Genomic DNA, 15,549 nt, shown 5'->3' with positions numbered 1-15,549 from the left:
TTAGTGACAGTGCAGTCTCTGATAACTCATTGCAGTCTTATATGCATCCAATGGATGTTCAGATGGCAGTATTCCACTGCTCAGACAGCTTTTTGAAGCAGACCGTGATTACAAAGCTATCCCAGTGTCAGTACGCCTTACCTTTGCTTGTCCCTGACCCAGTCACAAAGGATATTGAATGTCCTCTGTGGACATTCAGGCAGATAAAAAAAACATGGAAGAAAACTGAAATCAAGGATAATTCACATGCCATCACCATGAAGACAATGCCCATTTGCAAAGCCGAGACACCCATGGTGTTTTTCTTCCGCCTGGGTTCCCTTCCAGTGTCGAAATCTCAGCTCATGAACACTTTGATCAATGACCGTCACAGCACCTTCTTCGACAGGAACTCCCCAGGTAGCAGCAAATCTCACCTGCTGATGGATGGTGTGGCAGAGATTGCCTGGTACTGCCCTGCTGGAAAACCCAATGACTCCTTCACTAACTGCATTGCCTTTTGTAATCTTCATGGTGATGCTCTGTCGTTTGAAAAACAGCGTGAGATACTGACAGAAAAATCATCAGTTAATGTTGTTCTTGTGCCGACTCTGGAAAAAGGTCAGAAAAGTACTACAGTCATCCAAGACCTTTACAAGTTACCAAAGCCTTTAATTATTCTCATTACCGACAGTGTTTGTGGTGCAGTACAGATGAAAAATAACAATTACAAAATGGGTCTGAAACACAGAAGCCAGCCAGATGTTTCTGGAGAACTGAGAGGAATTATGAGAAAGATTTTATCTGGACCTCATAGATCCTTCCAGCTTGAATCCATGGCCGAGGTGTCTGGAGTCAGAGTGGATGAAGATGATGAAGTCTGTCAAAAAGGGAAATCTGCTGCAATGAAATTAGTTAATATGGTTCAAGGGATGAACATTTCAAAGATCAAATATACATTTCTCCCTTGTCAAGATCTGTGCCATGAGTGGTGCAAAATAAACAAAGAATTGCATCACCTAAAAGGAAACATCGAGCAGGAAAAAAGTCAGAAGCTACACAAACTGAGGATAATAAGACAAAATCAGTGCGAAGCTTCATGTAGTGAACTGATGAAGTCATTCACAGAAAGCCTCTTGTCTTTGGAATCAAAAGAGAAGGAGTACTTCCTGAAATGGACTCAGATCTTAATAGATGCCCTATCCACAGAAGATATTTCTTTGATTCTTCAAAGCTATGATGAAAAGTGGACTGAGGTCTTGACTCTGAAGAAGAAACACGACAAATCTGATCTGTTAACAAGCAAACAAACTGAGCTTGAAAAACTATCCCAAAAACTGCAGTCTGCAACCTTTGGCTTGGAGCACATCTTCAGAGAAATGGGACAGATCTATGAAGCCCATAGAGAAGTACAAGCAGAGAGTAGACACGACTGGGCTAAATACCCTGAACTGGCTGCAGATCTGATGATTTCAGGACACCCAGTGGAGCTGATGGATGGTGATGCAGGTCATGTCCCGTTAACATGGCTCTCTAGTCTTTTAGATGAAGTCATCAAGAAACTAGGCGACCAGAGAGTTTTTGTGTTGTCAGTTTTGGGCGTACAAAGCAGTGGAAAATCAACAATGCTGAATGCCATGTTTGGACTGAAGTTTGCAGTGAGTGCAGGCAGGTGCACCAAAGGTGCCTTCATGCAGCTGCTCGAAGTGTCAGAGGAAATCAAGAAAGACTTCAAGTTTGAATATGTTCTAGTGGTGGACACTGAAGGACTTAAAGCAGGAACTGCGACTCTTCATCACGACAATGAATTGGCAACATTTGTTGTTGGTCTGGGAAACATGACACTGATCAACATCTTTGGTGAGACTCCAGCTGACATGCATGATGTCCTGCAAATTGTTGTTCAGGCTTTCATGAGGATGAAGAAAGTTAAACTTTCTCCGAGTTGTGTGTTTGTTCACCAGAATGTGCCAGATATCACAGCTGCTGAGAAAAACATGGATGGGAAAAGACGCCTACAAGAAAAACTGGACCAGATGGCTCAGCTAGCTGCTAAAGAGGAATCATGTGATGCTGAGTGTTTCAGTGATGTCATTGCCTTTGATGTGCAAACAGATGTGAAATACTTTGCCCAGTTATGGGAGGGAAGTCCACCGATGGCTCCTCCAAATCCAGGCTACAGTGAGAGCATCCAAGAGCTGAAGAACATCATCCTGTCTAAGGCTAAACAGTCCACTGGGATTACTATCTCACATTTTAACAGAAAGATTCAAGACCTGTGGAAAGCCCTGATGAATGAACAATTTGTTTTCAGCTTCAAAAACACATTGGAAATTGCAGTTTACAGAAGACTTGAGGTTGAGTACGGAAACTGGACCTGGGCCCTGAGGAGCAACATGCTGGCGATTGAAAACGAGCTTCATACCATAATTGAAAATGGAAACCTTAATAAGGTTGAGCACAGTGATCTATTTAATAAAATGAGCAACAAATATAAAGAAGTAGAAAAGGATATGACAAAGTACTTTGAGGATGACCGAGACAAAGAAATGTTGGTTCAGTGGAGAGGCCGATTTGAAAACAAGATAAAGGAGTTTCAAGAGGAACTGGTGAGAGGAGTGGAAAGAAAACTGGATGAAGTTATTCAGCAGAAGAAAGCTTGTAAAAAGCTGGATGATAAGAAGACCGAATTTGAGAACAAGCTGCTGCAAAAGAGCAAAGAGCTCGCTCATCAGTTAAACGACAAAGGAAAAGATGACGAGGAACTTCAAAACCAGTTCAACTCTGTTTGGAGTGACTGGGTTAAAGAATTAACGGCAGATACAAAACCCATTAAAGACATCAATCTGGAAGATGATCAGGCAACTATCCTTATTGAGCTTGGTTTTGAATGGGCACTAATAAATGAATCCAAAGGCAGTGGCATTTACAAAAAAATATCAGCGCTTGGTAGATACAATGATTATATATTCCAAAAAAAGCAGCAAGAGAAAACAGGACAGATGTTTTTTCAAGTGGTTAAATTTTTTGTTGATAAAGCTAAACAATGTTTTGGTTTTGGATTTTCAGACACTGAACTTATCAGATCCCTCATAAACAACACTGAAGAAAAGTCTCTTGATGCAGTTAAGAGCAATCCTGTAGCAACAAGAGGCTACAGTCCAACTTACTTACAAGAAGTAGCCAAAAAGGTTTTGGAAGCAGTGAAGGATTTTGAATCAAACAATAAATGTACTTTTAAGAAGGAGTTCACAGTTGATCTCTTACTGTATATATTTGACAATGTGGGCAGATTGCTTTCAAAGGCTCACAAAACATTCACAGTGAACAATGATGCACTCACTTACTTGGAGAGTAAGAAAACACAATACTACAACATTTTCAGAAGCTTCTGCAAAGGAAGCTCATCTGCTGTTGTGTTTGGAGAAATGGTCTGTGGGAAACTGAGGGTTTCCATTGTTGAAGCGGTCTGTAACAAGACTGCCATTGATCTCGCTGGAGAGATGAGGTGCACTCTCCCGGCATTCAATGGGAACAGACTGAACTTAGAGAAACATTTGTTGTCGTCACTTGCAGAGAAAGAGGACTTTGATGCCTTTATCAACTACATCCGAAAACCAAGGATGCAAGCTGAGGCTTTTATCAAAGAGAAAGTAAACACGTACATGTTCACAGAATACAAAGACAAAGCCCTGAATATACTCGGGAAAAATGTGGAGGACAAGTATAAGTTTGTCTGTCAAGCTTTATTTGATGCAACAAATAAAGTCAAAACTCAGAGAGGAGACATTGACATGTGGGCAGAGGAGTTTTCCAGTTTCCTAAAAGATAAACTGACTCTTGATGCCATCTGTTGCCAAAACTTTAGGGACATAAACAATTTTGACTTCCTTAAAGATGAGATTGAGAGAGGTTTTGTGTCCATCAAAAAGGAGATGAATCAACTTTCCTTGGATAAGATGAAGGAATTCAGACTGAGACCTGATCAAATCCTCATCGATCAGCTGTGTAGCTGCTGCTGGGAAACCTGCCCATTCTGTGCAGCTGTTTGTACCAACACTATTAAAGATCACAGTCCTGAAGACCACAGCGTCCCCTTTCATCGATCTCAAGCAGTCAAAGGTTGGCACTACAGAAACACTGAGATAATGAGTGTGGAGTTCTGCACAACAAAAGTTGCAAGTGATGGACGTTTTTACCTTAACTATGATTCAGAAATATCCATTCCTTTCAAAAAGTACAGAACTGCTGGGCCAAAATATGCAAACTGGAGCATTACTCCTGATGAGTCTAAGCTGAAGTATTGGACATGGTTTGTGTGTAGATTTCAGCAAGAACTGGAAAACTACTATGGTTTCAAATTCATGGAGTATGGTGAGATTCCCAGTGAGTGGAAAACACACACTAAAGAAGAGGCTATTCAAACTTTGTATGAAACGTACAGTGCAAACTGTGAGTGAGTTAGGACAGCTCACAGCCCGGCGTAGACGCGAGGTGCTGTCTTAGAGCTTGACTTATTTGCTTGATTTATTTGTTGTGGATAGAAGTAATTATGCCACAATAATACGTGAACATTGAAAATACACAACCCGTTGAGGGGATGTATGACATTTATGTTTGGGCAATGGGAAGGTTTCATTTTGTCTAGTATGGATTCTCTTGACACATTCTTAGCTATTATTTTCACATGCAAGTAAAGTTAATGGGATATCTCAGATATAAAAGGGGGAGCTTTTAAAGAATAAATATATATTCTTAGTGCTTATTTTTTTGTTTATATTGTTTTATGTAGGCCACTATATTAAAGAGGCCACTTTTCAGTCATAAAGTGTATTTAAGGTCACAAGGTGGTGAGCGAGACTGAAATACCATGCAAGACAGGAAACTGTGCAGAATACGCCTTGTGCAGAGCTGCAGAGTACAGGATGTGGAGAGGAAGTGAAACTAGGCAGAGTGCACTGCAGAGTTGTTTTGATCGAAACTATGTGCGACTCTAACAGACTATATTATGTGCATCCGGCTTAATGCTTCAGATCTGCAGAGGGTTTAGCCTTGTGCACAGTCCCTTTCCGGAAAGTAATGATTGACTAAAATAATTATAAAGTTTTGACCACACTGAGTCGTGTCTTCTCTGCTCAGTTAGAAGAATAAAAGAACCGGTTTTGATACAACAAGCGACAAGTCCTTTTTGTCATGTGGATACTTATGAATCAGACTAGTATTTAGAAGTTTATTGAAATAAACAATCACACAGGAAAGCCCACAGGACATTTTCAGAATGTTATGAGAAATAAAAATTAATATGTTAATGTTAATTTTGAATTACTGTGTAATCCACAAAGGATTTCTGCACAGGAGAACATTTTTCATGAAGGAGAAACAGAACACAATTTCATCTATGTATTCACAGATGGAATTTCTACATGTTTTGGTTATTTTAGATTTGATTAAATCACAATATGAAATATCTGAAGCTCATAATTGTGTTATGAGTTAAGTGGGTGTCAGTTGAGTTAAAATTACATTTTATAGTATATAAAACACATTTTATTGTTGCCAACTGAATAATTTCATTTGAAATAAAATGAACATTTTCTCTGAATGTTTTAGTATGTGGATTGTCCAAACATGATAAAGAACATAACACACACACACACAATATTATGCTTTGGTATTTGAACTTTGTCATGTTAACTTCATTCTCATCAACATCACTTTTTGTTTCTTTGTTTCTTTGTATTTCAATTTATTTTGGACTAATGAACTTTGATTAAAAAAGCAATGTTTTAATTTATTAGGTTGTTCATTCAGTAATAACACAAAAATAATTTGGATTTTAATGTTTATTAATTGTAATAAAAAGTTATAACTTCATAAAAAGACCCTGTATTTTTGAAAAAGTCTTTAGGATTTTCTATTTTTTCATCCAATAGTTGTTTCATAGTAACTGTTTAATGCCTCACAAAACACCTAATATGTGGTATTACTGTTGTCCGTATTAATGTCATATATAAATACAATTATGGTATCTTGAAATTCTTCTTCTGTTCTTAAACATTTGATGTAATCACCAGGCACTATCTGCTACATGAAGTGGAATAACTGATGATGTTCACCAGCAGTTTTTTTGCTTCTGAAGCCAGCAATGCCACAACAACAAAAGTTTCTAATGTTCACTACTCTTTTCTAACCAAACATGAAAGGCAAACAAAATATAATTCTCTATCTTTGAGGATGACAGAGAAGAAAGAAAAAACAGGAAACAGAAAAAATTTTCAAATTGACCAATCACATCTTCATAGATAAACCAGATGACATATGACAGGTTGGTATTGGTTAATTGGTTAAGTCACGCCCAAGTAAAAACTGGACTAGATCATTAATGATGAGACGGATGGGTGGGTGGGGGGACTGGTCTTACAATAATACATGCATGAAATACTTAAGAAGAATACTACAAATATACAAAAAACATAAAATTATTACAAATGAAAGCATTTAATTAAAAAGTGCAGCAGTTAGATTAAAAAACAAGATGACATCATAGCATGGGAGCACATTCATGTGAGAATAATTGGCAGAGCAGAGTAACTGTTAAAAACTGTTAAAAAAAGAATAAAAACATAAAAAAGGGTACAGTTCACAAAAACCAAAGTGGAACATCCCGCCCTCTGAAAGATTGAATTAATGAATACAGAAGTTCGATCAAGAGGAATGGAAGTATAACCAGTCATGTTGCAAGACACTTCAATGATAAACATCCAAATTCTCTGTTATTCTTTCTAGGCATTGAAGCCGTTAAACTAAACCAAAGAGGTGGTAATATTAATTTTAACTGGAAAAAAAAAGAAGCATTTTGGATATTCCGTTTTGAGAGTCTGCACCCTAGAGATATGAATGAGGATTTTTCTATCAGTGAGTTTTTGTAAACTGTACCCTTTTTCATGTTTTTATTCTTTTTTTTAACCAGTTACTTTGCTCTGTCAATTGACTATGTGCACGTTAGCATATGCTACTTCCGGTGCGGAAACTCCTGTGGGGAGCTTTGTTTCCGGTGTCCTATTTGCGCCCTGTTTACGGTCCAGAACAAGTTAAGCAAATGAATGAATCAAGCGTCGACTGACATTTCTATAGATGTCTTGGGCATTTACCCAATATATCTGTAAATGATGTTCATCGACTTGTTGATATTTTTTCAGGATGCAGGACACAATGTGACGTAAAAAAAAAAAAGCATGCAAACTTGCACTAAAAAATCTGCGAAACAGCGAGGTGAAAGGTGAACCGCGTTATTAGCGAGGGACCACTGTAATTTTTAAGGTAAGTCACAACATACCCTTCATAAATACTAATGTATAGAAACCCTTACCAGCAATCGTTCATTTTTTGTGTGGCTTTTTTCACGGTTTGTTAACATGCTGTGTAGGTGTGTACTTGACTAGCTGATATCGACATAATGGGGGAAACATCTGGTTGGACTATTCTTCACCTGTAGTTTGAATGCTGAACATTTGCCTGTTTAAATCATAAGACCAGTCACTATACAGAGATGTGCTTCTGAATGTGGACGATGTGTCTTCTGCATGCAGTAATGCATTTCTGCTTGTGTTGAGTGATGTAAACAACTGATCGATCTAAAGTCTTTAAACATCAAAACTGATCATTAGATTTTTTTATGACACAACAGTGGTGAGTGTTCCCACCTTCTGCTCTTTGTAACTCAACGCGATCTTTCCGTTTTTGAGTTTTGGACATGATTTTGGAGTATATCTTCGCAGTAGCGATTGACCGCAAAGTAAAGCTACCGGAAATGTACAACCCTACATCCGGTCTCAAACTGTGCACAGGGCCTATTATTCTTGCATGGGTAATGTTTATTTATTTGTTTCCTGTTTTTTATTTAACCCTGGAGAACCCAAGAACCATTGTCTTCTTTGGAAAATTATGAACTACGCATTAAATGACTTATATAAGTTCACTGAACACCAAAATATCCACTTTTTCAATATTAACCCTTTATTCCTTGATTTAGGATTTGGGTCAAATTTGACCCATTGGGCTTTAGGCATATCATTTTAAAAAATCACAATAACAAACACTATCAATGTAAACTATTTTAAAGTTAGGTAAATAAATCAACCACACAGCTACATTTAACAAGGTTTTTTTTTTTTTCTTTATTTGTTGCATGTCAGAACTGGATTCAGTTTGAAACAAAAGAACACAAGGCACAGTTTTCACAGTCACTGCATATCAGTTTTGAGGTCCTTGCACACAGTTCAATGATGGCAATGTTCCTTCTTGACAGGCCAATGGGCGATTTGGTCGAAACGAACATCTGCACTCTTGTAAACTCAAACTAATTTTTGTGGTGAAAAAAACCCCCAAACCACAGGCATTTTCTTATCCATGAATTCACACTAGACATTGTGGTAGTCTTTGAAGCAATTTCTTTTTTTGTTGATGCAGAGTGGAATAGCACATTTTTCACAGTGCATTTCAGTTTTGTGGTCCTTGCACACAGCACATCGACGGCGATTTTCCTCCTTGACAGGCCAATGGGCGATTTGGTCGAAACGAACATCTGCACTCTTGTAAACTTGAACAAATTTTTGTGGTGGCGGGGATGAGAGGCCAGAAGTTGTTGGCCTACCCCGACTTCTTGCTGTTCCAACTTGAACCAAGCCTTCAGCAACCAAACCTTGAAACTTGCGAAGTTTGAATACTTTCGATGTTGGGATTCCCTGGGCCTCACAGTCACGCTGGTAAAGAAGCCATGCGTTGATCACCGCAAAAGACAAAAAATGCAAGAAAAGTATCATATACCAGCGACGGGAAGCGTTGTACTCCTTGATGATGTTTGGCTGATCAATGTTGATGTACTCTTTTTTGGACTTGTCCCAGTGGCGGGCTTTTCCCAAAGGCTCTGGTCCAGCATATGTTGACATCAAAGTGACTGCTTTTGTGTCTTGCCATTTCAAACACACAGTATTGGTGTTGGACTCGATTCGATTATCATATGATCCACGGCCTTTCTTGGACAGGTCTTTGTCATCAGGGTGCACTTTGACATGCGGTTTTTTCGAACAGTTCCTGTGTAGTAGATTCCCTTTGCCAATAATTTCTCAATGAGGGGCATTGAAGTGAAGAAATTGTCAGCAAAAATCAGGAAACGTACTTTCTCTGCAAGCGAGTCGCATAGCTTCACCACAATGTAAAATGTATTATACAAATTAATTTATTTCGAGGCTTTTGTCAAATACAGGACTGTAACCATTCTCCATCTACAATGTCACTCAAAGAACCAAAGGGTCATTTTTGACCCGACAATTTTTAACCCATACACCCGGAGGGTCATTTTTGACCCATTGTTTTTTTAACTAGCTCAGAGTGGCTAATTTTTACAAAAAGAACATAAAACATTTTTCTAGGCATTCTGCAACTTATTACAAAGTAGATTAACAAATAAAACACAATTTTACCAACATTTGATTTGCTACAAAGATGATTTTTGGGGGGAAAGTTTCCAGCTCAACAAAACAGCATGTGGTCAGCCATCTTCTAACTACCACTCTGGCTCATGTCAGTTCAATATGCATCCACTAGATGTCTCTATGCAGGGGTCAGAAGTGGCACTTTGGGATTTAGAAGATAAATTTGACCATTTTTTTTCTTTGTACATTTTGAGCAGCAGCAATTAACAGTGGCCAAATTTGACCCCATGGGTTCTCTAGGGTTAAGCACACTTCTACTATGTGTTACTATAACCCTGATGATTTGTGTTGGATGTAAAACGCGCACATGACACTGTGACGTAGGCTAGAATCATGGCGGCGGTCAACGACGGTCCAGGCGTGGGATTTCTCTCGTGGAAATATGCACATTATTTTTTCCTTTCTGTTGGTAGGTGGCATAGTGCACTTGTGGCAGGATAGTGCTAACATGTAAGCAAGCTAGCAGACTGGCATCCTGGGTATCCAGTTAGGGAAGCAATACAATATTAAAAACACAATTCTGAGTAAAACCAAAGTTACTTTCCCTAGTAACTAGTTACTTTGAAAGTACCTACTTGAAGTAACTGAGTTACTTTTGATAGAAGTAACTAGTAATGTAACTAAGTTACTAATTTAAAGTAACTTACCCAACACTGCTCATAATGAATCTGTGGAAAAGAGTAGAATTCTTAGGAAAGATTTTTTTTAAACATTGTCATATGAACAGCAGAACAGTACATTTAAAAGCAGAAATAAAACATAGAAAGCAAAGCAAACGAAAAGCGAAGCAACCCCAGGGTGTAGAGCCTTAAAGCACAAACAGAAAAACACACAAAAGACAGACAGGGTTAACCATTGTTGGACTAGTCACAGTTGGGCATAACACTATCAAAGGTTTCTTACTGATCCTCATTGTTACATTTTTAAACAGTATTAATCAACATGTGTTCATTCAGCAAGTGGCACAAATCTTTCATTAACACAATGGTAGATATATTTAACCTAAATATATGGGTTATGTGATTTGAACATGCAAGTTAAATGCTTAATACCATGACTCCACTATGTAAAACACTTCATTGTGAGTATGCATAGTATATATGAGTATATATGATAACACAAAATTTATGAAAGTGATTATGATTACATGTCTAGTATACAGGTATATATATGTTATAATAAAATCCACAACAAGTGCTTGCTGTAGTGTGTAATCTTGCTCACTCAGAGATAACATTATACATATACAGTCATCCCACCAACACAAAGATGAGAGTGTCAGAGTTTTACCCCTGATACTGCTGGATACACAGAAACTCACTCAGGAACGAGGTCACACAGAGCTCAAGTTTTCACTCGTGAGAGGGATTAGTTGTCTCCAACCCACTTCAACTTGCTTCCCCCTGCAGGCTGCTTTTATTGTTTACACATATGAATATTCATGAAGCTTGTTGCTGTGTTAACTAAGAAAATTACTATATATGGTTACAAAGTGTGTTGTGCAAGCGTGGTTATACGATGTGAGTGCAGCCTTCCCAGGAAGTTGTTGTTATCTTGTACCGCCAGGTGGCTTCCTTCATTGAGTGCAGTCTGTTCTTCTCAAGGCTGCTTGTTCCCTTTATGCAGGTTGTGCACATACTCATATGCATGGGTTACATAGGGAGAAAACAAAAGCATTCTAGTTTTTAAATGGCAACATACAACACATTAACCCTAACAGAGAGAACCAGTTGGCTTAAATTTTAAAGATCACTCTTACTTACTGCAGATTGCAGAAACAAATATGTAAATATAGCAAATGACTTTTAAACTTTAAGATTTCTTATAAAGAGCAGACCACTCAGAAGCTTAATATACTGAAGTTTAATATTCTTGACAATCCCAGGGAGTTAGGTCTCCAGAGTCCAGAAAATCCTCTTCCATGGTGCTGACAGAGAGTCTGTGTTAGGATAGAGAAAGAAGAGGAAATGTTAGAGACTTGGATGGGTAAATGCATTAGAAGATGAGGTGGGCTTTATTACAAAATGTAAGCTCTGGAAATGTAAATTCAAATTCATAAGTTGATAAGTTACTATGAATTTGAATTAATAGCATACACTAATAGAGTTATATTGTTGTTGTATATAATACAATTGTATACAATCTTAAGTATTTAAGGCCTTGTGATTTTATTTTCAAAGCTTAGGGCATATTTTAAACTATTATATCATCATACTCCCAAGTGGTCAAGGTAAAGCATATTTATGTCATACATAAGATATCTAAACAAATTATTGCATAACTTAAACAAAACATTATTATTAATTATAATAATAACAATGATGACATAATATATAAAGTAAGAGCAGCTTCTTGGGGTAAGGAGTTTCAGGGGTCTTCATCTTCTTCATCAAGGACAATCCTATATAAATGCCACTTTGGTAGCATCTCAAAGGCCCAAGCTGTTATCAAAAGAAGAGGAAGAAGAAGAAAATGTGATTTTATTGCATTAACTCAAGAAGCATCAGTATTTAGTGGCCACAAATAATATAAAATCAAATTATAAATGATCAAATCAAACATAAAATCAAATTACTATTTTAACACTATTTTGGTGCAGCACTTCTCTTAGAGTATTCTATGCTTATATGAATTCAAATGTAACAATTAAATTTGAAGTTAAAATATGGCGCACCATTCCTCCTCATGATATTTAACCTTATAATATCAACAGCACCCCACAAATTTTATTTGACCTAAAATTTTGGGGGTCAAAGGAGGGCCGTATCTGACTGAAGGTGGTTCAATAATATTGTACTTCTCTATTTTGCTACCAAAGTAAAGCAAGAAAATGAAAAAGGAGGTCAAATTGCATGAACTTTTGGATGGGTGTCCCCAACAGCAGCAGGGGATGAAAGATTCAAGGATGTCCAAAAGAGAAAGTGCTTGAGGTTTTAGCCAGTGGTTGAGGAGAACAAGGTCATGAGATGTCAGGCTTAGTCAAGCTAAACAAAAGTTTTTCAGATTGACATTTGGGGTTTCTGTCTACACAGGGCCTAGGTTTAGGATGAAAAACAACAAAAAGCATGCAGGATAGAGTACAACACAGAAGATGTCTCCCTCTTCTCATCTACTCTGTCCACGAGAAGAAAGTATAACAATCCAGAAAAAGATTAGGCCCAGGAGTGTTATGGTAAATGGCAATTACCACTTAAATACATCCCAGCAAAGGCTTGAACAACATTCAATACCATGTTGTTGCCTCATTAAGTTAAAATAGCTCCTCAAGAGGTGTTTGCTACATGCTCTACAGTATTAAAAACTATCCTTGAATGAGTGGGTACGTGAATGAAATGTTTGTTAAGATGTTACCTATTTTTTCCCTTTGTCTGAAACGGCATAAGCTTGAGTTCACCCTCTCCTCCTGTGCTCTTGACATTTTTCTTTGAGCATTCAGCAGCATAAAGTTCACTTAATGGATTGTGCTATGAAAAAGATAATATAGCTCAAATTGAGTTCAGCTAGTTAGAATGTGAGGAATCACAATATTTTCAGAAATAATAAATAATAATAATAAAAACACAACACTTAAGCCCAAACAAGGTAATTTCCTATTTTTATCTCTAAAAACTCTAAATGTTGATCTGTGAGTCTTAACTAGCCAAACTAGAAAAGACACGTATCTTCAGGAAACCAGTGCTGTTTGTCATAATGATGATCAAGCATATTAAAAGGCTTTTACTTTTACACCCTCCACTGTATTCTCAGTCTCTTCTAATGCAGGATCATATAAGAAGAAGCAGAGCAATAAATAATGACTTAAGTCAACTTTTATTTTGGCAATTTCTTTTTAAAATGAACACTATCCTTTCTTCTTCCTTATATATTTTTTCCATTGGGTAGCTCATTGATACCGGTTGGTTGAGTGAGCTATATAATTTATGTAATTTGAAATGTAGTGTGCATTGTGAGAGGACAATGGCAGGTTATTTTATCAAGTCCTCATAACATATTTATTTCTTTGAAATGATCTGACTCTTAAAAACATTACTTCCTTTAAGGTTCACTTGCTACTCGATCCTTTTTTTGTAGCAACCAAAAAAAACCACAAATCAAACCAAACAAATAAATAAACAAAAACAAACATAAAAACAAACCACGAACCCATTTTAACCCCTGACTATGGCACACAGTTTTGTCTATTTCATCTCTTTTTATGCAACATACCCTGGTGGTTAATACACAGAAAGCCTTTCATGACATTAAACTCTCAAACTTTAAAATAATGAGCCTGATTTGAAAATGTAAGAAGTATAAAGTACAAATATTTGATTAAATATGTATAAGGTAAAAGTAAGAAGTTGTCAGAAAAATTCTGCTTCAGTACAGTAAGTATTTGTAGTTTATTACTTCCCGCCTGCGATGGTCAGTTAGAATAAATTGTATCACAGCAAAGATTAGAATGACATTGAGTGACATTCATCTTTACCTCATCATAATGAAAGACCAGACAGACAAAAGTAAACAAAACTTTAAAAAACCTTTAATGAGTATGTATGTCAATAACATTTTTGATAGGTTGTCACCTTTTTCGTTAGTTTCAATTGGTACAGGCCTGAGTTCACCCTCTCCTCCTGCTTGGTCATCATTGTTCTCCAAGTCTTCAGGAACACCACCATCAATTGGTGGGTCACACTATGAAAAGATCATTTTAAGTGAGCTTTAGTTCATTTTGTTAGAGCCAGAGTGTCAAATTAATTTTGCATTGTGGGCCACATTCAGCCCACTTTCATTTTAAGTGGCTGGACCAGTGAAACTCTACTTTCTGTCAATGTAAAAAAGTTACATATTTAACTAATGAATACATTGCATCACAGCAAGGTTAGAATGACACTGAGTGGCATTCATCTTTGCCTCATTGTAATATAAGACTATATAAAACTATAAGACTGTAAATTTAATCAATTTAAATGAAGCCCTTTTTTTTTTTATTCAGTGTTTTTAGAAAAGTTTTATTTTTATGTGTGAGGTTTCAGGGCCTGGAAAGTTTGAAACCTTTGGAGCTCTGCAATAGAAAGTGGCTGAAATTTAAAAAAAAAAAAAAAAATCACTTTAGCCAGCTCCTAATTTGGTCAATTCTTCACTCAGCTTGGTAGTCTCCAATATCGTTGAAATGCAGCCAGATGCTGCTCATTTTGCATTTTTGCTGATTTCTTCAATTTTTTCCAACACGCTCACATTTATATCCGGCTCCCCACTTCTCTGTGTACCTGGCCTGTACCACTACACTTGCCCCTTCCCAGTTGTTATCTATAAAAACTGGAGCTGTTGACGTGTGAATCCATAAATCCTAATGTAACAGATGCGTGGCCGACCACATATTTGCACTTTCAAAAATCATGAATATCATGACTAAAAAATTTACCACATGTGGGACTAAAACAGGTTTATCTTTTCTTACTTTGTCTTATCTTATCCTATGTTGTCTTATCTGATTTTATCTTATCTTTCAGCAAACTTCTTTATTCAGTTGATGTTTCAACAATACTTGGATGCAGCCTTCCAGCTGCCAGCAACACCTACACCACAACAACAACAAAATTCAGGACCCAGTACAGACCATGCCCCGCCACACCTATCTAACTAAGTCTTGCTACAAAAAATATAAATAGCTTAAGAAAACCAACTGCTGTTTGTTATAATGATGACCAAACATATTAAAAGGCTCTTACCGTTATAATGGCCGCTGTATTCACCATCTTTTCTAATGCAGGATCATGTAAGGAGAAGCAGACTGTATTATAAGTTATTTAAGCATATATTTCGTATATACAGTGGCTTGCAAAAGTATTCGGCCCCCTTGAACTTCTCCACATTTTGTCACATTACAGCCACAAACATGAATCACTTTTATTGGAATTCTACGTAAAAGACCAACACAAAGTGGTGTACACGTGAGAAGTGGAACGAAAATCATACATGATTCCAAACATTTTTTACAAATAAATAACTGCAAAGTGGGGTGTGCGTAATTATTCAGCCCCCTGAGTCAATACTTTGTAGAACCACCTTTTGCTGCAATTACAGATGCCAGTCT

General features: G+C 37.2%; 1 protein-coding gene across 1 annotated transcript; it reads left to right on the top strand.

Annotated features, from left to right (window-relative positions):
- Position 1: 1 nt before the first annotated feature.
- On the top strand, positions 2 to 5,859 carry LOC102785617 (interferon-induced very large GTPase 1-like). Its single transcript, XM_087839619.1, has one exon. It carries the CDS (start codon positions 42 to 44, stop codon positions 4,437 to 4,439), a length of 4,398 nt encoding a protein of 1,465 aa, XP_087695745.1. The 5' UTR covers positions 2 to 41; the 3' UTR covers positions 4,440 to 5,859.
- The last annotated feature ends 9,690 nt before the right edge of the window (positions 5,860 to 15,549 follow it).

The sequence above is a fragment of the Neolamprologus brichardi genome, chromosome 4 (assembly GCF_056152115.1).
Source record: "Neolamprologus brichardi isolate AB-2024 chromosome 4, ASM5615211v1, whole genome shotgun sequence".
Classification (NCBI taxonomy): Eukaryota; Metazoa; Chordata; class Actinopteri; order Cichliformes; family Cichlidae; genus Neolamprologus; species Neolamprologus brichardi.
The sequence above is the reverse complement of the archived record's forward strand: the minus strand, read 5'-3'. Positions and strand labels throughout refer to the sequence as shown.

Bases quoted from the DNA above. Each gene is read 5' to 3' on its own strand.
- LOC102785617 (XM_087839619.1), top strand. From the start codon at position 42: ATGCATCCAATGGATGTTCAGATGGCAGTATTCCACTGCTCAGACAGC.